A 26,542-nucleotide genomic window follows, 5' to 3' on the forward strand; every position below is an offset into this window, starting at 1 on the left:
CTCCCCTTCAAAGTATTCAGTGACTGTAACTGTCGGCGTAACAGCCGGCAGTGTGATTGCTACAATACCGGCCATAACAGCTGTTACGACCTTTGTAAAGGCCATTACGACCATGTAAATGGTCAAATTTTTTTAGAGGAAAAATATATTGGAAAAATTCATAAAATTGTGAGGATCTAAAATGCGCATTTTTTTCTAGTTTTAAACTTGTATTTGATGGTGTAACGGGCTATTCTTTGTTGAGATGCTGTCTCAGGCTACCTAATGCTATTAACCCGAGGTTGACTCTAAAACAGTAAAGCTTACATATTTTTAGGCTTCTAAATATCTAATATTAATGTTTAATAAAGATTATAAATCTGCGAATGAGTAATGATGAGTTGATGACACAATTATAGGTCTGTTATGTAAGCATTATTTTGGCTCTGAGACAAGTCAATCATGATTTGGTGGATTAGAGTCTATTGTTCACAAGTACAACAAAATGAAGAAAAAATTGATAGTTTTATCCCTTTCGATATTTCACAATATGTTCCACTCTACTTGAGTTCATCGAATAGCACTCAATTTTGTATTTGATTATCAAAATAATCCTACATCTAATTTAAAATTAGTTTCTAAGTGTCGTTCTTGTTTAATATGAATAAAGAAGTGGAAAAGGAGAGAAAAATTGATAATACAAAAAAATTTCAAAACCGGGCCCTTTATGATCATGTAGGTCTGTAACAGCATATTGCTATCGGCCTCCTTAACAGTGCCCATACGGGCCCACACAACCCATTTTTTCATAACGGACTGATTCACCCCCATATTGTGTAACATGTGTCACCTTTTCCTTTACGTAACAGACTTTACAGCTGTGGCGTTTTTAATACTATGCTACCCTTTAAGAATAAGATTGTAACTGCTTAATTAATCAATTATTTTTTTTCCAAAATTGCGCTTTTTTCCTCAGCGCCTATCCCCCTGTTTCCTACAGTTGTTTCCACGTCTACAAACTTGTGAAAAGCACTCTCAAATTTGAGATCTCCCTCTTGTTGGAAGGTTTGTTAATTGCACATGAGTGTAGAGCTGTACAACTCCATATGTGCCATCACGGTATGTAGGTCCAAGATCAAATACATCCACTGGATGGTCCAGCCATGTTTTCCCTAAAATTAATCTGGTCCACTCAGAAGGTGGGCCCCAATATTGGAAACAAGTGGATGTGTTTGAAAACTTCAGCCAAGTGTTTTAGAGCCGTACATTTGTTTTGCAAACTGTGGCCCACTTGACCAGTGGATCAACCCAATTCTTGGGCTAGGGCATCAATATAGCGGTGCCTTTCTGATGGATGGATTGGATCTCGGACCCATATGCCATGATGGCAAAAAAGTGTTGCGTGTACATGAGTTTTATTGCACGCATGCATGGGCTTAAAAAATCTCATCTTTGGAGAAGCCGGCCGGACGCGACTTTCCTATAACCCCCGCATGCAGCACTGTGGGGCTACTGCGATGATCATGCAACATCTACTCTGTCCACTCGTTTCACCATATCAGGTTAGGGTATAACTCCAAAAATTAGGTAGATCCAAGACATAAGTTGTCCACACCACAGGAAACAATGGGATGTAATGCTTGCCATTGAAACTTTCTTGGGGAAATTGTTTTTCTTATTCATGTTTACTGAACATGCACTTTTTCACATATGCAAGTTGAACTTTTTCTTATGCATGTTTACTGAATAATTCCAGAGAACTGTTTCTTGATAATCAATTCTCAGTTGCCGGAAGCAACACCAAACAGGCCCTAAGCTCTTCATAACCCACTGTATATGTGAATTCCACTTCGTTCATCAGGTGTGCTCCTTGTTGCTAGGCACTGGGGCAAAAAATCAGTTGTGCCCATGACTCAGGTGGGTCATACCACAGGGAACAATAGGGATGGGATGCCAACTATAGGTTTGTGTGGGGCCACCATGGTGTCTATATTTCACCAAATCCATTCATTAGGTGTGACTCACAAAGATGAATGGTCTGTACAAAAACCAGCCTGGTTCAAAACTCAGGTGGACCACAACACATGAACTGTTTAGTGCCAATTTTAAATCATTCTTGTTGGTGTTGCTCACCTTAGTTATCTTGTTGGGCTGGTCTTCTGTTTTTACGGTGAACATTAGGGTTATCAGTTATCACCTGATGGGTAGAGTGGATTTCACACATGCACTTTGTCAGATGATTTTGGTCCCATAAACAAAACCATAAACTAGGTTTAAAAATAGGGCATTTTGGCCATTTAAATGAAATTCGTTATGGACTCTTTGACCAAGTGTATAAAAGAATTTGTCGTAAAATTTTTAGGGCATCAGTGTGTTTAGTTGTTTAATAGGTGGATAACTGTAATTATATGATAGATATAAGTTTTTGACTGTAATTTTCCCTATTTAGTATGTTGTTCAAAGTGTCAAGGAGCACACAAGCGGTTTGAGAAATGATAGATTTCTGTTCAGTGAGGACTTCTGTTACACTGTTTTCTACTAAATGGTACCTGCCTTGGACCCTAGCAGGATATGTTGCATAAACACTGCACAAGATGTGACTTGCATTATAATCAAAAGACACATGCTTGTGATCCGATGAAATTGGTCGTCCTCCCTTGGACCATCTTTTTTATTGATTGAACTTTTGATTCCTTACAATCGAAGCTTGGTTTATAGGTTTTAGAGAGCGTGATGTTGATTATTGGGGAAGGTACTCCAAGTGTGGAAGCATGTTGATGTTAAAAATAGGGCATTGGCATTCCTTCTCAAAGGGACCACAACAAACCACTCTCACAAATGCTCCATTAGAGTGCGGCAGGCTGAAAAGCACTCATCAGTGTCAAGCTCCCATAGCCGCCTGTTGACACCAGATTGAGGAATATAAACCTCCTCAAGTGTTGCCTACAACTGAGACAACCTCGAAATCTCCTTTTTCTTAGATTTTGCCTAGATGTTGGCCCCCATTCAACTACTACAATTCGCTGATACAAATAATTTACTGCTGGCCTCCTATTAACTGCCATAGCATACCTCTTCTCAAATTTCCTTCACAGTGGAACCTCACAACACCACTGATCTTACCAGAATAAAATCCTGCCACCCACATCTGGACTGCTTGTTTAGATAAAAAATTGTTGCTTGACCATCTGAATAGTTGGGTATCTGGTTGCCCAACAAATGTGTCATGTTTTGTATCTCAGAGGAATTGTTGCATCACCTACTGCTGCATTGATCTTTTGTTCAGTCGATGTGGTTTGCAAATTCACTATTGAGTGGGTGATACAGGATTGGTCACAGCGCTATTTGAGGGTTGGTAGAGCCAATTTATCACTTCCTCGGGTCTATGGTTGTTTAAACTACTCTTTGGTGTCTGTGGCTACAAAGGAGTTGCAGGATCATTGTGGAGAAATCTCGATCAGCAAATTCAGTCGCTGGGAAGATTGTTGGTATGGTGGAAAGGGAAAAGGCAGATAGAAGAATGAAACATTCGAAGAATATGTTTTGGACCAATTGGGAAGACATTTTTTGTTTGTCTGGAAGTGAAGGTGGAAGAGAGATGGAGAAGTCTCCCTGCCGGATCCTTAAAACTGAATTTTGATGGGTGCTTTCAGGGAAACCTTGCCCTGCTGGGATTGAAGATATCATTCATAATGATCATGGTGTCCCGGGGATTGAATTCTCTGGGCTGGTGGGAGTGCAATATTCTAATTTTGCAGAGGCTACAGCCTGCAGCTCTTCTCCAAAGGGTGAAATGGTAGTTACCTTCAACCGTTCTTTGATAATAATTGAGGGAGATTTGATAAACGCGATCAAGTGGGCCACATCTAGTCATCGCAAGTTGAGGATGGCCAATTTGATTGAGGAGGTGGACTTGTGCCTATCGATAGAGTTGTCTTTCTCTCATGTGTTTCATGAGCAAATTTGGAGGTGGATAAACTTGCTAGAGTGGGGCTAGTTAAGGAATCTCTCCTTGTATCTGATAGGAGGTAAATGCCATTTTGTTTGTATGATCTCAGCCTATTGAGCGAGATGTAGTTTCTTTTCTTGTGCTTGTCGGTCCTAATCTGGTCAGTCTTGGGTTTCCATTGTGTCTATCTAATGTCCTTGGTTGTTGGGAAATCATGCTCCCACGTGTATCACAGGGAGATTAATAGGTGCATGGGTTGATTCTCAGCCAATGTATGGGACGAGTCTTTTGAAACTCTGGTGCAAATTTCCTACAATCGTTGTTGTAGGTAATCATGCAACAGAAAGCTCTATGGTGGCCACCTTAATGTGTTTGTGAAATCCAATTTCCTACAATTGTTGTTGTAGGTGACTGTGAAACAAAAAGCTCTATGGTGGCCGCCTTAATGTGTTTGTGAAATTCACTCCGTCTATCATTGTGCGAGCTTTTAGCCAAAAGATCAGGTCAATCTGTGCCATAGAGAGTAGGGAAGGGGACGCCTACCGTTGAACTATTCTTGGGGCTCAGCATTGGATGACACCAATATTTGGTTTCTTCCTTCATCTTGGTGGGACTCACCTTATGAACGGGTTGTAAGGCATATAAACATCATGGTGGGCCCCAGGAAGGTTCAATGGTGGGTGTCCCCATCCACACTTTTCCATGTGATGTAACCCACTTGAGTTATGGATTAGCCCGATTTTTGGGATCAAGTCCTGCCATAAGCTGGCACAAAACGATATCTGTTATGAGACCAACATTTTGGACAGATTGGATTGTGTACATAAAACTTTAAGATGCTACATAACTACGTATGCTATCGTGAATTGCATCTAATGACCAGAAAGCATTGAAAAACCCAAGATTGGAATCCTCGCACCAACAAAATCTGAGGACCAGAATCCTCTACAAACCATTTTACGCACGACATAAAACATCCTTGCTCGGTGGGCCCACATTGCTACGTGACATCCTCTCCATCCATCTAGTGTGCTCATTAATGTTGATCCTTAGGGTAAAAAATCAGTCAGATAGAAAACTTAGGTGGACCACACTATGGGGAGCAATGGGATGTTATGCCAACTGTAGTCTTGTATGTAGGACCACCATCGGGTGTGTATTTTCATCAAACCTGATCATTAGGTGTGGCTCACAAGGATGAAGGTAAGATACCAAAATCACCATAATCCAAAAGTTAGGTGGGCCACACTATATGAACGTATTAGGCCGTGGCAGCCCCATTTTAGATGTATTTGGGGGTAAATGGATTCCTCATGCCTGCTTTTTGTGTTTGGTGCTGATATATTTGGAGGTAAATGAAATTAAAGGTATTTGAAATACACAGTTTTGGTGTATTTTGAAATCTCACATTTTTTTTTGAACAATGATGAGATTGCATTAAAAAAGGCCGAGGCCAAAAGAATACAATTGTACAACAATTTACATCTGAACCAAAAGAACTCAACCCTCGAAATCGAGGAGAAAAACCCTAAACCACGCTTCCGCCCATTCCTCCACATTTTGAATGGCCAATGTAAAGACCTGCACTGCTCCTTGCATTTTGTTTCTGAAGAATCTCTCATTTCTTTCCCATCATAAAGCCCATAGGATCGCTAACAAGCCTAATCTCCACGACCATTTCCCTAATTTCCCTAACCCTCCATTGTGCCAAGCGGTGAGAAATTCCTCTATTGTGTTCGGGAACACCCATAAAACCTCGAAGAACTAAAGAAAACGATCCCAAACCTCCCTAGCATATGCACAACGGATAAACGAGTGCTCCACAGATTCCACATTTTTTAGACATATCAAGCATACGTTTGGAAGGATCATCTTCCTCTTACAGATATTGTCAACCGCAATGTTGTCTAATCGCATATGCGATGCGATCGCACAATCGCATATGCCATGGCATATTTTTTATAAAATAATAAAAAATTTAAAAAATTTAAAAATTGAAAAAATTCTATAAAAAAATAGGAAAAACTTGACTAATTAGTACACATGATTGGATTGGGTTATTTTACTTATTTCATTATAGTTTAAGTGTTTCATTAAGTTATATATTTAATTACTTATATTATATTATATAAATTTTAACAAAACAATCAAGCTACATTAAAAGAGAACTAATTATTATAAACTTCGAACAAAGAAATTTTACTGATAAATGGATAACTTGAAACAACTTACAAGTTATAACTTACAACTTAATTTACAAAAGCACAACTTATAAAATACAAAAAATAAACATATTTGAAATTATTGTAGAGAGATTAGAGATTAGAGTAAGAGAGAGAGAGTAAGAGATTTAGAGCTTTGGAGTAAAGAATAGTGAAAATGGAGGCGATATAGTGCCTATTTATAGGAAAAAGTTCTCCACATTGAAAAAAAATAATAATAAAATAAAATTGCTTCTACTTTGGCTATTAGGAAATATGCGATCGCATACTGGTTGCATATAAAAGTATGACATGGCATACTTGCCAGGATCGCATGTGCCATGATGGCATATGCGATTCAATCCACAGTATGCGCATATGCGATCGCATTTGACAACAATGGTCAACCGTTAACACTTTATTCTTCCCTACCAACCACCCAAAAACCACCACCCAAAAACCGCTACCTTCGTTGGGGCACCATAATGCCAAAGAAAGGCCGTTGGAGAGACCCTGATGTCTTCATCTCCTGCGCTCAAGAATCGATAACATGATCTACATGAGAATGAACATGACTTAGCCTTTAAGCACCTTATGGAATCCACCTTTGATAACACTAGAGAAACGATTGCTAGCATCTCAAGCAATTGAACTAGCTCTTGAATCTCTGCATCCAACAAATTTCTTTTAAAGATAGGGACCCATAAAACCTCATCACCCTAGCTGAGTAACGACTACTCACCGTCACCCCCTCTTCCCTTGCTACCCTTGCTAGTAATGGGAACCTTTCACCCAATTTCACGTCTCCCACCCACGTATCTTACCAAAATCTAATTCTTTTACCATCCCCAAATGAAAGCCTATACCCTCCCATACTCTTTCATTTAGGGATGCTACCGATTTCCACAAATAAGAAGATCGATACAATGATGATCCCTTAGTCAACCCCCCCTCCCCCTCAAATATTTCCTCGATATAACTTCCCTCCGACCCAAATCTCCAATCCCATTTCCCCAATAGAGCTAGATTCATCTCTTCTAAAACTTTGAAATTCCCGCTTCTCCTTGATTCGTCGGTTTACAAACATCTTCCCATTTCATAAGATGGAAATTTTGTTTCTCACCCGAGCTTTCCCACAGAAAGTCCCTTCTAGGTCTTTCCAAAGCGTTGATAATGACATCTTTCTATCACTTTGCCCCTTATGTGTTTTTGCCGATCTCCCTATGCATGGTGGTAAACACAGATACGTTGTTGGAAAAGAGGCTTACATACAACCAAGAACCTTTGCAAACTCCCGAACTTTTTCATTGGAAATGCCTACTCCCAAAATCTCACTTATGGAAATATTTACCTTCAAACCTGAAACCACCTCAAAGCTGACTATTATGGAGCGAAGATTTTCCACAAAAAAAAATCATCTGCCTCACACAATAAAAGGGTATCGTCCACATATTGAATATGAGAAATCTGAAAAATCGTATTATCCACCCCAAAGCCTTTGACCAAACCAACTTGAACGCCTTTGTCTATCATTCTATTTAGAGCCTCCATTATTGTGACCAATGTTTTAAATATCGACGATATCGGCCGATATATCCCACGATATTTCTTGTATCCTACTTGTGTGATACGAAGCGCACAAGTAGTGGGATATATCCCACATGTTCAATCTGGTGAGCATTTTTTTTAAAAAAATTTTCGATTATTTTTATCTGTAAATCATGTTAAATCAATGTCAAATTGTTACGAATCCATGTTTTTTCATGGTTTGCATGAAAAATCATGGATTGGGATCTTTGATTTTGAGACTTGGAGAAGGACCAAGTTGCGGATTTTTTTTTTTAAAATTTTAAAAATCCTAATTTCTCGCAAATCGGTTCCATTTTTTTGTGTCCAAACATAAAATCAAATAGGTATATAACCTAATTTAGTAATTCTTCTTTTGCTTTTGAATGTATTGTTTGTGTTTCCACACGTCTTCTGTCATTTATAAATTATACGAATAAACTTTGAATATACTTGCATCAATTCAATTAGACAACGCATAGATTAGGACCCCATCCAAAGAAAACCTATTATGTGCACTTGTTTTTTAATAATGTTTTGATTTGTAAGTGTGTATTGATGTCTTTTTTAACAATCACTGAAATTTCATTGAAAAAATTGACCAATTTCCAATGTTTCCAACAACGACAACAATACATTACGCGATACAACCGATATATCCCATGCGATAACTGGTATGTATCCATATCCCAAGGGTGCGATACGTAACGCGATACCGATATTTTGAACACTGATTGTGACGAATAGAAAAGGGGAAAGAGGATCGCCTTGATGAAGCCCACGAGAAGCAGCAAAGAAACCCTTCGGCGAGAACCGTTCACCAAAATGGAAAATTTTGCCGATCTCACGTAAGATTGAATTCAAAAGTGCTACTTTGGTCCACAATCCAGTCTGTCCAACATATATTCTAGAAACGCCCAGTCCATGTGATCGTACGTCTTCTCAACTTCAAGCTCGCACACTATTCCATCCTTCCCTTTTCTATGACAAGAATCAACACATTTGTTGGCTAAAAGAGAACAAGTCCATCTACAAAAGCCCCTTGAGACTCTGAAATAACATTACCCAACACCTTCGTGAACCTTGTAGCTAACACATTTGCTCATATCTTATATGGACCCCCTAACAAACTAATCGGATGAAAATCTTTCATACATTCGACTCCTTACTTTTTTGGTATCGTCGCTATAAACGTGGCTCCTAAGTGTTTCACTATTAGCTTTTCTAAAAAAATTCTTGCATGAAGCCAACCACATCTCCCTTTACACACTCCCAAAATTTTTGAAAAAAAAAAAAAAAAACTAACGGAAAACCATCCTGCCCTGGAGCTTTATCACTACCCAATTCTACCACTGCTTTCTTGATTTCATCTTTAGAAAATGCTTGTTCTAATGAGATCGCCTTTTCTGCTGAGATTGATTCAAAATGCAAATTATCAAGAGACGGCCTGGGTCCCTTATCCTTTAGAAAAAATATCTTTATAGAAATTGAATATGATTTCACAAAAATTTCTATTCCTTTCTATCTTTTGACCTTCCACTTCTAATGAAGAGATCTTATTAACACACCATCTAGTGCTAGTTGTCACATGAAAGAACTTGGGGGGCGTTTGGCGCATGGTATTAGATGGGATTAGGCGGGATGAAATTGCATTTGGTCTCGTGCAAATTCCATCCGACGTTTGGGGAGGACGGAAAGGGTTGGGATTAGGTGGGATGGAATTGCATTTGGTCCCATGTAGGATTTCTGTGGATTTTTAAATCCACTATACATGTGGGCCTCACATTGATGCATTCGTTTTATCCATGCTGTCCATCCATATACGCCCTTTACACGTGGCATTCTAATTTTATACGTATACAAACGACCTACATCCGTTGTGAATTTGGTTCGTTGATTACAATTCCATGGTCCACCAAACCGGATTTTGCTTAATCTAGTGTTTTACCCATAGCAAGAATTTTATCTCAAACATAGGGATTAGATGGCCTAAATACAATGGTATTTCTAGACATGCAATCATTCTACAATAATGGTGTTAATCCCATCTAATAAAATTCCATACCATTTAATCCCACGGACCAAACATGCCCTTAGTGTTTTTATACCCTGCTTTCAACTAGGTTGCCCTAGACCTCTATCGCCATTTAATCTGTTCCTCTGTCAACCTAGCATTGTATTTTGCTTTGTGAACTTCCCTCCAAGCCATTTCCTCTTCCAACAGAACCTTTTCTTCTTCTTCTTTTGAATCTAGCTTTTGTATCTCTACTCTCAAGAAGTATATTGGTCTTTTCCTCGTCTCGGCCAAAGAGAACCTCTTTTTTCCATTCTCCTATTTTCTGCTTCAACAACTTTAATTTTTGAAAGAGAATAACACTTGCGCCCCCTTGAACTCTCACTTTTTTGCTATGATTCAGTTGCAATTGGAGTTAAATGCCTTTTTAGCTCCATTTTTAAAGGCAAGAGAGTCACACATTTAACAAGGGTGACTATTTGCCGTATACATGGCATGCTGATAATCCCCCAAAACAATCCAAACCTTGGTATCGTCGCTATGGACGGTGGATAAACGTTGGTGAGTCACTCGTTTGTGATCCTTATGCTTGTGGCCCACCTAAGGCTTAGAATTTCATCATTTTTGGCGAAAGTATATATTTCAATGCGCTTATTACAATCATTGTGTCAAATACCACACATACACACTAATTTGGGATATTAAAGCTGATTTAGGTAATCAAATTTAGGTCTTCTGAATATACTAAAGAATTCTAATGCACTCCACTCATAGGCATCCAAACACAATTGTTGGATTCCATTGCATTCCAATTACAAGCTGCCAAACACAATTGAGGATTTGGAATCACCTTGATTCCAGTGTAATTGTGATTTGGATTCTAATGCATTCCAAATACAAGCTCCCAAATGAGCCCTAAAGGGAGGCATGATTTCACATTGTTCTTGTTGGTGTGACCCAACTAATTTTCTCATCGGACTGATTTTTTTATTTTTTATTTTAATAATTTTTTTTTAAATTGTATGTGTATAGTGAGGATAATGGTTTTCACTTGATGGATGAAGTGGATTTCACACATTCAACATGGTGAGCCCCAAGAGCTTGGTGTTTTAGGTGCTGCTTAAAACAGGTGTTGTAGATGAGGCTTTTGCTAGGGTATGGTGGCTGGTTTCAATCCCGGGTTGCAACCTTGGATTGATCTGAACTGTTCATGTTACCACTAACATTGTAAAGAAGCTATATTCTTATAGTCAAGCTTCATTGATGATCCTAACCTGTTCAACATTTAAAATGCTATATTCATCTTCATGCACAAATGCTTCTTACCATGGTTTGGGTAGCATAGAATTCACAACATGAATGGTTCAGTTCATCATTTAAAATGCTATCCAGGGTGAAATCCAGCCACTGTACATACTGTGGTATGTGGCTGCCGTATCCTGGTGAAACCCTATAAATGATTCTCCATATGTGGAGATGATTCCCAAAGCAAGTTGGATTGGGTCGAATTGGGCAAACTCAGTCGCATCATCCGTGCCTCACCCAATTGATCCGAGTCGGCCTGGGTTGGCCCAAGTCATCCTCCGGGAATACGACTCATGGTGTCAACCTGGGTCAGTTGGCCCTGAAAATGAGTCGACTTGTTCAGGTTGCAGCTGACTCAGATTAGTCTTAAAATGATGGTTGCATGGGCTCCCTAGAAGAACTGTCGGAGGCAATTCACATCCCTTTCACCTTGTAATCAGCTGGCACTCCTCTCCTTAAGGTTTGCTCAGGATACACGCATGTGTTACCCTGGCAGTGTACACATCACATAGAACAATATGTAAAACATGTGCGAGATCCAAAGTTTCCAACAGGTGGCCACATTGTTTAGATCTTTGGCTTAAAATTCAGGCTGTTTCAATCCGCAGTTCAGCACAATGTACAAAACAAATGAATGGCTAGAAGTGTTTGTTTAAACCGTCTATTTGTTTTGTACATTGTGGTCCACTTGAGAAATGAAATGGTCTGATCTTTGAAGGCAGAAGAACGTCCCACCAGATAGAAAGTTTGGATATCAAACACATGTTCTATTAGTATGCTTGCTTAGATGTATGTGATTGGGATTCATATGTGTTTGGGAGGCTTAGCAAAATCCTCTCCCAATTCAACATTTCTGTATATTAATCATGTTAGTGAGCTTAGCAAAATCCTCTCCTAATTCAAACACTTCTAATATGTCTCCTCGTAAAACGGTTGCACCCATTAATTCCTAATATGTTTCCTCATAAAAAGGCTACAACCATTAATCCCTAATACATTTCTTCATGAATTCTACACCCACAAATCATATCAATGCTTTTAATATTGTATTATTAATCAGTTACTATTGAGTACCTGTCGGGTACCCAATAACCAATCTATTCTTACCTGGTTTCCAAATGGGATTATGGCAATGGGCCCAGGCCTGTTGAAACGGGGTCACATCCCTCGGGTTCCCACAGGTCCAGGCACCTGTTTGACAACCTTACAAAATTGATTCTTTGTTGCGCATGAGGTGTTTTATTGCGGTCACATTTGAAGCGTTTTGCTCTTTGCTTTCTGGCAGAAATCAGATGCTTCGTCAGGCCTAAGATCACCTGCAGATGGTTCAAGGGATGAACGTATACCGGGGCATTACAAAACACCACCACCAGTTTCTCCCGTAGGGAATGAAGAAGATAGGGTCAGATGGGTGGACCGCAAGTCTTCTCTGGATCCTGGAGGTACACTAGTTATCCACCAAAACATACTGCCAAAAAGTGAGGATCCGGTTTTACAAAATCATGCGGAAAGCCAGCACTACTCCGAGAGCAGTAAGGTAAATGGAGCTGTGAAGGGACTTCCTGGTGGACAGGCAGGTGTTGATAATGCTGGGCTCTCTCAGTTCTCCTCACCATCTTCAAGATCCTTTTCTCCAAGCGGGTATTTTACATGGTTCTTTCACTCTACTGAGGCAATTCAACTTGGTTGAGTTTCCAGTAGAATCAGTTTAGTTTATCCAATTTAAATGGGCAAATAAAAGGTTTATTACTTTATATTGGAACTTTGCAAAGGGTCTGTTTTTTTTTTTTTGTCTAGCTTAAACTACTGTATTACTTTTGCATAACTATTTTCTACTTTTGATACGTTCATGTGTTAATTGATGGATTATATATAATGTTTAAAATACTGTTTAAATGCCTAGTTGAGTCTTCAAGTTGACCCAACCCGGCTGGACATCAACTTGAGTTGCTAACATTCCATGACCATCTAACATATGGAAGCCATCATTAACTTCTGATGTTGTTGGTATAGGTACCTGAAGGAAGGAGAATATGATTCTAAGTTTGGCTTATCAGGCCATGGGCTGATGCAAATGTCCGAAGTAAATAATTCAAACAATATTTTGAAGCAGGTATTTTCTTACTGTGCTGTTGGGATAGGTACCAGCCAGAATGGCAATGTGCTTCCATTCAATTGCTTGCTGTGTGTTGGACCAAATGCTTCCTTTGATGCAGGATCTTGTACTTAAAGTCAGAGAACATGAAGAGGAGATTGTGCTGCTTCGGAAACATCTTGCTGACTATTCTATGAAGGCAGGGAAATCATATCTGAACTTGATTTTCTGCCTGAATTGATATGCATCTGCTTCTTCTTCTTCCTCTTTTTTATAATTAGACATTAATTGAATGCCTCCATTCTGATTACTAATAGGAAGCACAAATACGCAATGAGAAATACATTTTGGAAAAACGCATCGCTCATATGCGCATGGTCAGTGAAATTTCTATTCTGTGCCTTTATCTTTCTTGGCTAATTAATGAGCTTTTTGAATTGAATGTTTGCAATCAGGCATTTGATCAGCAGCAGCAAGACCTTGTTGAGGCCGCATCAAAAGCTCTCTCGTATAGACAAGAGATAATCGAGGAAAACATACGTCTTACATATGCATTGCAAGTACTATTTCTTTCTGATCATTATATTGGGCTCTTATCTCCCTTTATATGTAACTGTTTCTTTCATAAAAATTATCGTGTCTCCAATCTCCCATTCTTTCTCATGATTATAACCTTGTTGAAATTGATGCCAAATCTTTCAAGATAACTCTTCCTCTTGTTTAATTTATGTTAACTTGTTATAGATATGCGCACACACAAACATGCACATGCACACGCGCGTGCGCACGCACACCCACTCACACACCCAACCACAGGTCCATGCGCTCATGCAGGATCACATGCAAGCACACTCACATGCACATGTAGACGCATGTGTGCATGCACAGACACATATGGACACATGCATAGACAAATGCGTACGTGCATGCATGTGTGTGAGGTCTCAAGTCCAACTGGTAGATATCTTCCAATCTGTCATGTGTGTGTGTGCGCGCGCACGCGCAGGCATCAAGTCCAACCGTTACCAGTTGGACAATAATTTACCCATCCACCTAGTGGATATGGTAAAAAGTGTCATGTGCATGCAACATCAAATCTGTCCAATAGGTTTGCCTCACCATGAGGACCACCTCGCGAAAATCAACTTGATCATTATGTGGACCACACTCGTATTTTGTTAGTGGCTATACATTGTTTTCTATGGTGTGGCCCACCTGATGAATGGATTGATTTTGATCCGAGGCAATCCCCATGGTGGGGAAAACAAGTTGGACAGGTTGAATGTCACGCTTGGATGACAGACTGGAAATTATCTGTTGGGTGGATGGTAACTTATGCTCCAACTGGTTGGACTTAAGACATTGCATGTTTCACTGTGTGTTTGTGCGTGTGACATCCAACCCACCAAGTAGTTGGCTGCACCATGAGGTTCAGCTAGTCCAAAAATCAGCCTGTTCACTAATTAGTGGGTCACAATATAGAAGAACAATGGACTACCACTGATGTAATTAAAAATAGCCACTAGGGCCCACATGATTAGTGTATTAGGCTGATTTTTGCACAATGTGATCCTCATGGTGGGGGCAACCAACTGTTTTGGACATGTTGGATGTTGTGCACACATGAAAGCAGTTGGGTAGTAGGTTAGTCCAACTGGTTGGACATTTGCATCTTTGTGTGTGTATGTGCGTGCTTGGGTTGGAGTTAGAATATAGAAAGCAATTGCTAGTTTTCGATATAATACTTAAAAAAATCCCGTGCGATCCACTTGATGGTTTAGGTTAATTTTTGCTTAAGGTGATCCTCATGGTGGGGCCAACCTTTTGGACAGGTTTGATGTTGTACACACATGTCCGGATGGAAATTATCTATTGGTTGGACCATTGATACAGGACAATTAACCACTTGCTCTAAAAGCTCGAACTGTTACAGTATGGCAAATTAATCCCTTTATCTTATAGCCCAGGCCCCCAAATCTATGGGTTAGGTCCTTTGCCGAAACCTCCCCGTGGGCCCCAAATCCATGGGTTCCACCCTCTTGTGGGCCCCAAATCCATGGGCTTTGCTTCACACAAGCCACCCGCCTCCACGGGCCCCAAATCCATGGGTTATGCGGGCCACCCACCCCGAGTGTGCCCCTACATCCCATAGGCCACCCCACTCGAGCCCGGTGTGAAAATGCCCCCGCATTAATCACCCCTTGTGAGGAGTCTCGAACACGAGACCTCCCGCTCTGATACCAATTTGATGCAGGACAATTAATCACTTGCTCTAAAAGCTCGAACTGTTAGAGCATGACGAATTAATCCCTTTATCTCATAGCCCAGGCCCCAAATCCATGGGTTAGGTCCTCTGCTGAAACCTCCCCGTGGGCCCCAAATCCATGGGTTCCGCCCTTTCGTGGGCCCCAAATCCATGGGCTCTGCCTTACACGAGCCACCCGCCTCCACGGGCCCCAAATCCATGGGTTATTCGGGCCACCCACCCTGAGTGTGCCCCTGCATCCGACAAGCGACCCCACTCGAGCCCGTCTGAAAATGCCCCCACATTAACCATAGATTAGCAATCCAACTAGTTCGACAGCAGATTAGGGTTCGAAAGTTTCCAAATGAGATTCCTAGGGGTTCATGAGGGATTGCTCATAGAATTTAACCTAGGTGGAAGAGGTGGAGATGTGCTTCTGGATTTTTATGTGATCATTGCATGCCAATCAAATTGAAAGGGAAAGTTTGTAGGATATACTGCAAGCCCCAAAGAGGATGCAATCATGCGAAGGATCAAGGTAAAGAAACAATAAGACGTTTGATTCAAATCATCATAATAATGCATGACACCTCCATAACATAGCTTTATATAGTATGAAAGCCCTAATAACATAAAATGAACAAAATGCCCTTGAATTCCATCACTACTATATGGGTCTTATAAAAATGGGCTATAAGTCACTCGAATGCAATCATAATTGCATGATGTTGGGCTTGTTTGAAAGCTAACTCAATGAACTATTAAAAGGGACCAATTTTGCATCATTTGATACCCAAAAGTGGCCCACAAAAAAGTGACGAAAATACAAAAATGGAAAATTATTAAATACTTCAAACTCTGATAACAAACTAAAACAAATAAATCTTAGAAATATAATGACCATCCATTGATCCTCTTAGCCCCATAATGTAATCATACTGTTGATCCCATCAAATTGATCATCAAACCTCATATCTAATCTAAATTATCAATTGAGACAGTTCAGAAGGTTGGATTTTTAAAATCTTGATCGATCAGCTTCTATGGCCATTTGGTTGCATCAGGACAGCTATAATACCAGCCATGCTTTATGGCGCATAATGTTGGGCAATTAGGAAAACATGCCCATAGGATGTGTAGCTGAAATGAGGATGTTTAGATGGATGAGTGGCAAGAAGAGGAAGGATAGAATTAAAAATGAATACATACGAGGGGACTTAGAAGTGACACCAATTGGTAATAAGATGAGGGGAAGTAAACTTAGATGGTTTGGCCCATAGTTCTAAAACTCACACTGGGCTAAGTCAACTCAACTTAGCGTGATTTCGAGCCGAGTCTTTGGGAAACTTGGATTGGGCTTGACTCGGCTTGTACTCAAGACTTAGTGTGACTCAAATCAAATCTGTTGCCTACGATTGTGGATAGAAATACAATGAATACATTTGGGGGGACTTATGAATGACACCAATTTGTTATAAGATGAAGTAAACTTAGATGGTTTGGCCCATAGTTCTAAAACTCGCTAACTCGACTCGAAACTCAGTGTGATTTCAAGCCAAGTCTCTGAGAAACTTGTATTGGGCTTGACTCGGCCTGGACATAGACTCTACGTGACTCAAACCAAATCACTCGCCTAATAATAATGTTGGGAAGGGGAGATTTGAATCCCCTATCCCAATCTAAATGAAGCAATGAACTTAACCAGTGAAGCATTGGTAATGCTATTACTTTTGAGGTATATTTTATACTATGTATACAAATCTAACTTTTTAAGTATATATTAACATTTCTACTATTTTCAATTTGTAATAATTAATATCGATTTGAGTTGAGCTTTCAGGTTTTTTTTTACTATAGTTCAGCCATGTACAACGGAGACCAAGAATTGCATCAGTTAGAAGGAGTGAGTTGGTTCTAGTTGAGGGCTCTAAAAAGGCAAGGGGAAGGCTCAACAGGATGTGGGTGGAGGCAGTGAGAAAAGACCCGGGGACCTATGGGTTAACTTAGGATAGGGTTAGTGATAGAGTGGAATAGTGTAACAGGATTCATGTACTTGATCCCCATTAGTTGGGATAGGGGTTAGATGATTATGGTGATGATGATTGGGTTCGTGAGGGGGTAAATGAAATTAGACAATAAGCCATGATGTACCATATTGGGGTATGCCACCAATAACAGTATGCCATGTGTATCTTAAAAGCACTTTCAAGAAAAAAAATTGATGTTATTTTCTACTTGCCTCTTGCTGATTGATGGCTGACTATATTATGGTACACCATGGCTTGTTATATCATTTCCCTCGTGAGGAATCTGAGTTGAAGCGGTTCTAAATCGAAAGTTTCCAAAATTGGTCGTGTAGCTTGCCCAAAATTTCTAGCCCAAAGAGGAGCCTCTCTCCTTTCTTTCTTTGAACGGGATTACTTTAGGAGGGTTAATTAGGGCCAAATATTCAGCAAGTGGACCCCACAACAATTAAAAACAGAATTTCTAAAATTGTTTGTCCAATTAAAGCAAGTTTCCAAATTGGGAAAGGGCTACTATATGAAAATCGTTTAGCCTTGTAGAATGTTCATCTCCGAGTATCCTTATCACCTAGGACATGGTTAAGAAGAGGACATCTGGGCTTTTCAATCTTGCATTGGCCACATTGAAGAGGAAACAAAAACTTTATTTATTTATTTTTTTTATAAAATTTTATAAAGAACGATAAGAGACCCACCTAAGCAAAAGCTGGGTGGGGAAAGAATACAACCGAAAATTGCAGACAGAAAAAGGGAAAGAAAAAAAGATTGGATGCATCCACCGCCTGTATGTTGGAAGCCCATCCCACCAACTCAAACTTAGCCTTCCCAACAACCTCTTGTATAGAAGCACTCCTATTTTGGAAGCATCGGGTATTCCTCTCCCCCAAATCCTCCAAAGCACCGCCATAGTAACCAGCCACCACACCGCCTTTCCTTCTTTTTCCCGTCCCTCCTCCATGCTAAGCTCATGAGAGATCTTCAACCGACTTCGGCATCATCCACACCATGTTGAAGATGTTTATGAAGCACTCCCAAACTTTCCGAGTGAAGGGGCAATGGATAAAGAGATGATCAATGAATTCCGCCTCACCCATACACATAATACAAATGTTAAGGAGGATTAAGGATCTCTTTTGAAGGTTGTCGATCATTGGCCCTCTTTTCCTCCCCGCCAACCAAATAAAGGCCCCGAGAGGGCTCAATAAGACCAAGGATGAAAGGGGTATGGCTTGAGGCGATTCTCAAAGCAACCCATAGAAAGAGCAGACGGAAAAGTGACCGAATCTATGTGCATGCCACACCATGGAATCCTTTTCCCCTACTGATAGAAAATAGTCCTTTAGACGATTCAACAATCTCACCAATTCCTCAGCTTACTCGTCTGTCATATCTCTGCGACATGGGGTAGACCACACTATAAAAATGCCAGAAATGGAATAACAACAATCAACTATAATGGTTCCTGTCGGTCGCGATGCGAGCCACTCTTTGAAAGACCTCTTGCAACTTTCTATCTCCACACCACATATCTACCTAAAATGAACATGATCCTCGTCACCTAACGAGAAAGGACCCCTTGGCAAAATTTAGGAGATATCTATGCCACAAATTTCCAAAGAGGGGAGGCACGGTAAAGCGAAGGTCTCTTAACTCCCCATCCTCGCACCAGAGTACTATATTTACATGTAATTAACTCCCTCCATAGCCTACCTTCTTCAATTCCAAACCTCGACAACCATTTACATAACAAAGCAATATTCAAGGATTCTACCTCCCTAATGCTTGCTCTGCCCTCGACTATCGGCTTGCAAGCCTCTTCCCACCGGAGAAGATGAAACTTTTTCTTCTTTTTTTTTTAGCCCCCTTCTACGAAAAATTTCTTCTTAACTGTTTCAGCTTGTTCAACACCGATTTGGGGGCATTTTTGGAAAGGGATATAAAAGACAACAATGTATTAGAGAAAATGACTTTAATAAGGGTCAAACGACCTCCCAGTGATAGGTGACTACCTTCAAACTTGAAAGTTCTCTCAATTCTCTTTATGACCTTGTCCTAGATATGCTTTGCTGACTTCCCAATACACAGTGGCAAACCTAGGTACGTTGAAGGAAAAGTGTAATAACCCGGATTTCCCATACTCGGGTTTGGAAAAGTTCGGATTATTACGTAGAAATTTTTCGCTTAAATGCACTATATGATGTTTTCTCTTCCGCCAGTATGAAAAATGGCTTATATAACCTTCATTGTTAGGAATTAAGAGGAATGTCTTTTATGAAAGTTTGTTTAGAACATAGATTCTAATCAAAATAAGCTAGTTTTCGAATACAAGCATAAATTGCAAAAATTACGAAAATGCCCTTATGGACCCATCATATTTTGTAACCAAACAATGATAATCTATTCCGAAGTAAACCGTGGTATTAGCGTAGATAGCTAAAGGAACAATTCCATAAAACAAAATTCTCAAATGGGCCACTAGATCATGGAGATCTAGTGTATTGACTCATCGTAGTCGTTGATCGAGAAATGTGGTCCTGAAGGTAAACCGATCATTCTCTTCGCCATGTTAATAACCCATAAACCCACCGTTGGAATTACGAATGGAGAGGTATAAATGTGATTTCCAAAGTGACCCAAGATTTATAATGGTTCACATTAACATAGACCTAGAATGATTAAACGGAACACTTTCGGTGATCTGATCGAACCCAAATTTTAAACCTAAGCTATTAGGCACGATTTAACCGTACAACCAAACCTCCTTCCTTAGATCATCGTGTAAATACTCAAACTAACAAATCAACACCTAAGCCCTTCATTTAGTGTTCCATGATCATAAAATTATTTTTCCTTGATTTGAGGCAATGGACTTGATTTAATGAAGGTCTTGGATCACACCCTTCGTGGGCCGATCATGGAAGTCTAGGAGAGAACTTCGGTTTAGTTCAAAATCCACCTAATAGCCATGATTTGATTTGAGACAAAGGCTCCTACCTTTGTTTCAGCGACCACAGACCATTGCATAGACACCCAGGTGTTGCTTTCGTCTCGTTCTCTCCCATGACTTCAATTGCGGCTCCTCTCCAGCAACAACATCCCCGAAAGAAGGGGGAAACAAAACAATCAAAGCTAGAAACCCCAAAACACCAAGTTTCCATCTCCTTCAATGCTTAACAAGGCTCCATGCAGGACGGCTATCATGGCTATCATGTGGTCCTTCTTATAGCCTATAAACACGTTTGAATGAGAGTTGAACCCGCCATGATCAATCAACCTTTTCGGACATCCAATCCATTATAGCAAGTTCCCAATTGGGAGTGTTTTGTATGTCGAAACCCTCACTATGTGATTTCCACATGGAAGCCATGAAACCAATCTTTCATGAAGGGTTTCTATGAATCAAAACTCAAGCAAAACCCATCATGAAGATGCCAGAAACACCACGATACAATCAGCCACATCAAACAGCCCATGAGATAAAAAATAGCAATGGTTTTCCATGTTTCAAAACAAGGACAATGACCCTGTTCTGTAGCTAAAAGCAGTTTACTTGAATCGATTACAATGCATTGAAAATCTACAAGCAATATACCATTTGAAAGAGGAAAAAAGCATATAAAAGTTAAATCCAACATGAGAAAAACGCCCCACACACAAATCTAGGCAAGCATGGGACATGAAGATCAAATACATGGATCAAATAGAAGATTAAAAAAGAAAAAGAAGAAGCTTTTGAGCCTTAGATTCAAAAGATTCTACACTCAAACCATGGTTGTGATGCGACTTTCATAGGCATAGTACAATTGCTTATCTCCTAGGGTGAATGAATATGCCCAAGAATGCAAATCAAAAGCAATTCAAAATGAAAAGCATGGAAGACAAGCATGAAAGTAATCAACAACTTATCTCTCTTTGATCTTCTCGAAGCTCCAAGGATGAAAATCTTCGAGCTAGTCCTTGAAGCTCTGGCCTCCAAGGTACTTCATTCCCCGATCATAGCTCTTTTCTTTCCCAGTACAAGATTATGGAACCCCTTAGAGCTCTCTTCTTAAACTCTAGTTCTCAGAGGAAGAGGGGGAGAAAATAAAATAGTGCTGGGAGTGGGATCCCTTTGGTATTGATAATTAGCAAAGTGCCCATCTCACTAAAATTAGAGCTCCATCACTTCTCAACTAAAGACAAGGCCTTCTATGCATTCCACTTCACCCTTGTAGGTAGCACAAGTCTTCAGACCGTCCACATGTCCACAACCTTCTACTAAGTGGGCCCAAATCTCATGATTGGGCCTCACAGGGTGGAAGTTAAATAACCACACCGTTCATCACAATCAGCCAATGAAAACATCCTTTTGCAAAACAAAGACAATTTCAGCCCAATTTAAAAACTCTCTTGAAAACATTCTTTAACAAAGATGGCATGCCAACATGACTTTAATGGCATGATTAGATGTCGTGACTTCACCTGTAAGACTACACAGACCAAGTTGTTGATTCTTTTTCAGTATACATGGGTGTAATCCACATTTCTTTTAGTAGACTCACAGCACTTAGCTTTGTCCTCTCTTGAGACTAACCTTGGGTGAGTCAAGGTTGCCCAAGAGAGCCTAGGGGTCCATGGCCTACCTCAGGTTAAAGGCCAAGAGATGGATGGAGTAGATGGAGATCATGGAGTTTTTACACTCTTACAATGAGGCCACAAGAGTTCCTTCATGATGATTCCTGTTGATGTGGGCATCCTCCTAGATGGTTGAGACCAGGCCTCATTGCTGTATCAGTCATCCGGTATGAAAACCTTACTGATGAGTTCTTCAAACTCATCTCTTGCTACACTGGTTTCAAGAGGACAAGGCACTGCATTGTCAAATCTCTCAATGTCATCCTCTCAGAACCAATGCACATTAGCTCGCTACGGTGTCAATCCGTGGATACTGTGGACTCAGCAAAACACTGTATTTAGATAAATGGAATGCATGCTGCCCATATATTGGAATGGGAAACCATCTCATAGAGAGTACTTCCATTAATCATATAAAATAGATGTTTGATTGGCTTTCCAGGCTACATATACCAACAAGCACTGTCGTCCAACTAGCTGTATGACATTCATGCATGAAGTGGAAAGGTTCTGAAGATTTTGGATATTGGCATGCATTTTGTCCTTTCAGATAACTATACTATAGCTCAGTTTGAAAGAAGTATTGCAGATTGTTCTTATGGTTATTTATTTCTACAATCCATGCATCTGTAAATTTCTTGTCGGTATGTTTCTCACAAGAAATCTTTTGAATCCATCTGCATTTTGTGTTGTTTCTCCTTAGGTGGCATGTGTTGTGTGGCTAATTGAGATTTGCTTGTCATTATTTCTTTGTGAGGATGTTTGAGCTCCAGTGAGGATCATATAATCTTATTATATATATTTAAACCTTTGAATGAATTTTAAAGGTACATTTTTCTTGTTTTGTTGGCTTCTCTTCATGCAGCCAAATCAAGCATTCCAAATTTCTTAGATGCCGCACTAGTGATATTGCGGAAACTATCTACATAGCATTTATTAGATTGGCATGTCTAGAACATTTATTAGACTTGTTCGAGTTCAATGGACATTTCATTCACATTGAAGGCCTAGTTATGAGCACCCCTTGTGAATTGGTTTAAGTTGGATTGCTCGTTCTTCACTATCTTATAAAACTGACAACTTTGGCTCTTTTGTTTGAAATAAGTTGCTCAATACGGTGCTTGCAATGGACCAAATCGTTGGTGCCTGGAGTTAATATTTAATTAGAGCTAAATTAAATTAGTTCTGCCAAAGAGTTTGAAACACTTCCTGAGATCTTCTGCCGGGTTTTTTTCAGGCTGCACAGCAAGAAAGATCCACATTCGTATCATCATTACTGCCTCTTCTGGCAGAGTACAGTCTGCAGCCACCTGTGCACGATGCTCAGTCCATTGTTAGCAATCTTAAGGTTTGTCTAGTAATGAGTATAGACTGCTTTTCATACAAGTATTCTCAAGGTGGTGGCAGTCTTCCTTATTTTCTTTTATATTAGTTGACATAATTTGATCAAAAAACAATCAAGTATTTGTAGTTTGAAAACCTAGTTTTACAGAATTATGTGGATATTTATACCCAGTGTGTGTTCTCTCATATTGTGCTTCCTTTTTGCAGGTTTTGTTTAAGCATCTGCAGGAGAAGCTCATCATTACTGAGGTGCACTATGTAGATTTCAAGTCCTTAAAAAAAAATTCAGGATGTGATACTGATAAGCTGTTCCAATTTTTATCTGTGATATGGCTGCTGGCATCTTTGATTTTACTAAGTTGAATTAAGGGGCATTTTTGTTTATCATTGTTGTTTTTTGTTCCATTGTCATTATCATCTTGCACATCAAATAGCTGGCATCCTTTCACAGACTTTTAATACGGCCTTGCATTTACATTCAATGTTACAGGCAAAGTTAAAGGAGTCTCAGTATCAATTAGCCCCATGGCGTTCAGATGTAGTGAACAGCTCTAGTTTTGCACCTCAGTCTCCATCTCATTCCTTTGGTGCCGCACTGAATACTTCAGTATGATCACATGTCTTGTTGCTTTTTCCTTTCTTGGAGGATAGATTACTTAAAATTGTGTGTTGATTTCTCAGAACAGAAGTCTTGAAATCGTGCCTCAGCCAACATATGCAAACACACATACACCAATTTCTTCTCCTTTCAATGCTCAGACAACAAAAGCTGATTGGGAAGCATTAGGACACCATAATCATCACATTGGTGGTGTTGCTACAAAAAATCTAGACCATGAGAACTTGGGAAGGTCTTCTCCTTCTGTGAGCAGGTGAGATTTGTCAAATTGAGGAGAAGCTCTCAGGGAAAATTCAAGAGTGAAGCCATTTTTCTTTCTTGATGTGTCTGTTTTCTTTGCTATTATTTTGAGCATTTATATTGTATTACCAGCAATCCTGCAGTGCAAGATGGACCAGCTGGCCCAGCTCGGCTTGTGCCAACTCAGGGTGATTCTCATGATGTCACCCGTTTTGGCGAAGCTAACTTCAACAAACATCCGTCTTTCAATGACCTTGTGAGTGGCAATGAGATGGATGATTCAGATGCAGCTGCGCTCCAAAATGGTAGAGAACCCTCAGTCCATTGGGCTCCTGGAAGCTCCCCTTATTTGACACCTGCACATGATGATCCAAATTCCTCGTTTTCTCCTTATTTGCCTCCAGTACTCGAGGAACCCAGTTCCTCATTTTCTGAAGGTAGTAGATTAACTGAACTCTTCAATTTTCAATTTTTTAGCTGGAGCTTTGCTAAGCCTACACGCATCTTTACACGTGGCCACTGCCTACTTGGCACACTTGTGCTACATTTGAGCTTTGCATCACATGTGTCCCACCGTGTAGATGGCTCGACCCAAAAGTCAGGCCAGTCAATTCAGCTGGTGTGCCACACATGTACTAAAACAAATGATGGCTTAAACATTAGTCTTCAGTCAACGTTCATTGTACACATGGCCCATTCAATGAGTGGACCAACCTTATTCTTGGGTCAGGTAATCTATGTGATGGGGCCTACGTAATGCATGACTCCAATGTCCCTCTCGTGTCAGGTTGGCATGTGTGGCCGACTGCAGATGTTTGTCTGAGGCGGCGCGTGGGCTTAGCAAAACTGTATCTGCTGTCTGTTGCTCATTGAAGAGGCTTCAATCCACAGCAGCAGAAGATGATCCTTTACCAGCCATAGAAGGCCTTCAGATCACTGGTGATGCTTTCCCTGGACAAGAACTTCAAGCATCTGGATATTCTATTAATGGAACAACTAGTTGTAATTTTGAGGTATATGATGGGTTCCCACTTTCATTTCTGTAAATTTGTTTATCAGAACTTTTGGTTACTTAAGCACCTTGGATGTGCTTCCAAGTTGCTAATATTAGTAGAGAGTGTTTTGATTCACTTTCCATTATAACTGACAGTTCTTGCTTATTTTTGCACTGCCAGTGGGTACGCTATTTGGAAGATGGGTCTGTGAATTACATAGTTGGTAATGGCTCTTATTTCTTGTTTTCTATCATTGCTGCCTTTTCCTGAATATCCAGTTTGTAAAAATATTTCTGGCAACAGGAGCGAAGCAACCTAACTATTGTGTTACTGCTGATGATGTTGATTCATACCTTGCCATTGAAGTACAGCCCCTTGATGACAGGAAGAGGAAGGTATTTCACTTGCACACATTTATTGTATAAAACTCCTCCCTCAATGATTTTCTATTCTTGTTTTTTTTCAATAACATGTATCCTGTGGTTATCTGTTCAATTTGCATCTGGAACCTCAAACAATGTTACAGTGATGAATCTAAGAAACAGGGAACAGTAGTAGAATTAAAAGTAATGCTGAATTAGAAAACAAGGTTGTCAGATTGGATGTGGATCATGGGGATGAGTAACACATGCAATTTCAGCTCAAGTTGTACCCTTTTGTATACCTAGTATTGCAGAAGCTACTGATGCATCCTTAATTGAACTGTGCCGCATGATAATGTGACTCTTTTGAAAGTGCGTAACCATTGAAGGGGTGCCTGTTGGGGCCTAAAATAAGGAAAAACAAACTGAACTGAATGCATGTATCACTATGTTATCCTTGTATGATCGGTTTCAGATCTTCCTGTTATCGTAAGTTGTCCTTGATTCCTTGTATGGTCGATTTCAGATCTTCCTGTTATTGCAAGTTATCCTTGTAAGTTCTTATGTCAACTTTCCAACATCTTGTTCCTGTTTAAGACTTGCTATTTTCTATTCTTTTCTTTTCTTTCTTTCTTCGTCTACTTCTTTTATTGGTACTAATCTTAGATACTTCCACTAACATTTTATGTGATCTACTTATGATAGTGAAATCTATAGTTTGCTGAATGTTATCTATGAAGAACTAAGGAATGTGGGAGAGTTCTTTTTGATGTATTTCTATGTTTAATCCTAGCTAATGTAATGCGGTGAATGCGAATGTTAGCTGAGTAGTTATTTAATCATATTCATCCAGCCAATTTGGGGAAACTAGGGTACCCTCGTTTTATCGTGGTCTCAACCGGATCGCGAGGCTCGGAGTGGCCGAAGCATCCCCTCACTTGTGTGTCATAATCCATAATCGGGTTCATTACCCGTGCGACAATTCCCCCA

The 26,542-nt window shown here is 39.9% G+C and overlaps 1 protein-coding gene across 2 annotated transcripts in view; it reads left to right on the forward strand.

Annotated features, from left to right (window-relative positions):
• The window catches only part of LOC131227232 (uncharacterized), a 60,458-nt gene that overhangs the window by 10,252 nt on the left and 23,664 nt on the right, over window positions 1-26,542 (forward strand). For both annotated transcript variants that reach the window (XM_058222985.1, XM_058222986.1), the window contains 13 exons: window positions 12,300-12,655; window positions 13,028-13,127; window positions 13,231-13,308; window positions 13,427-13,486; window positions 13,565-13,669; window positions 23,230-23,340; window positions 23,544-23,585; window positions 23,827-23,943; window positions 24,018-24,208; window positions 24,328-24,632; window positions 25,087-25,208; window positions 25,371-25,413; window positions 25,494-25,585. In XM_058222985.1, coding sequence (XP_058078968.1) covers window positions 12,300-12,655; window positions 13,028-13,127; window positions 13,231-13,308; window positions 13,427-13,486; window positions 13,565-13,669; window positions 23,230-23,340; window positions 23,544-23,585; window positions 23,827-23,943; window positions 24,018-24,208; window positions 24,328-24,632; window positions 25,087-25,208; window positions 25,371-25,413; window positions 25,494-25,585 — 1,722 coding nt within the window. The remainder of the gene's footprint in view (window positions 1-12,299; window positions 12,656-13,027; window positions 13,128-13,230; window positions 13,309-13,426; window positions 13,487-13,564; window positions 13,670-23,229; window positions 23,341-23,543; window positions 23,586-23,826; window positions 23,944-24,017; window positions 24,209-24,327; window positions 24,633-25,086; window positions 25,209-25,370; window positions 25,414-25,493; window positions 25,586-26,542) is intronic.

Source organism: Magnolia sinica, chromosome 15 (genome assembly GCF_029962835.1).
Source record: "Magnolia sinica isolate HGM2019 chromosome 15, MsV1, whole genome shotgun sequence".
NCBI classification, from domain to species: Eukaryota; Viridiplantae; Streptophyta; class Magnoliopsida; order Magnoliales; family Magnoliaceae; genus Magnolia; species Magnolia sinica.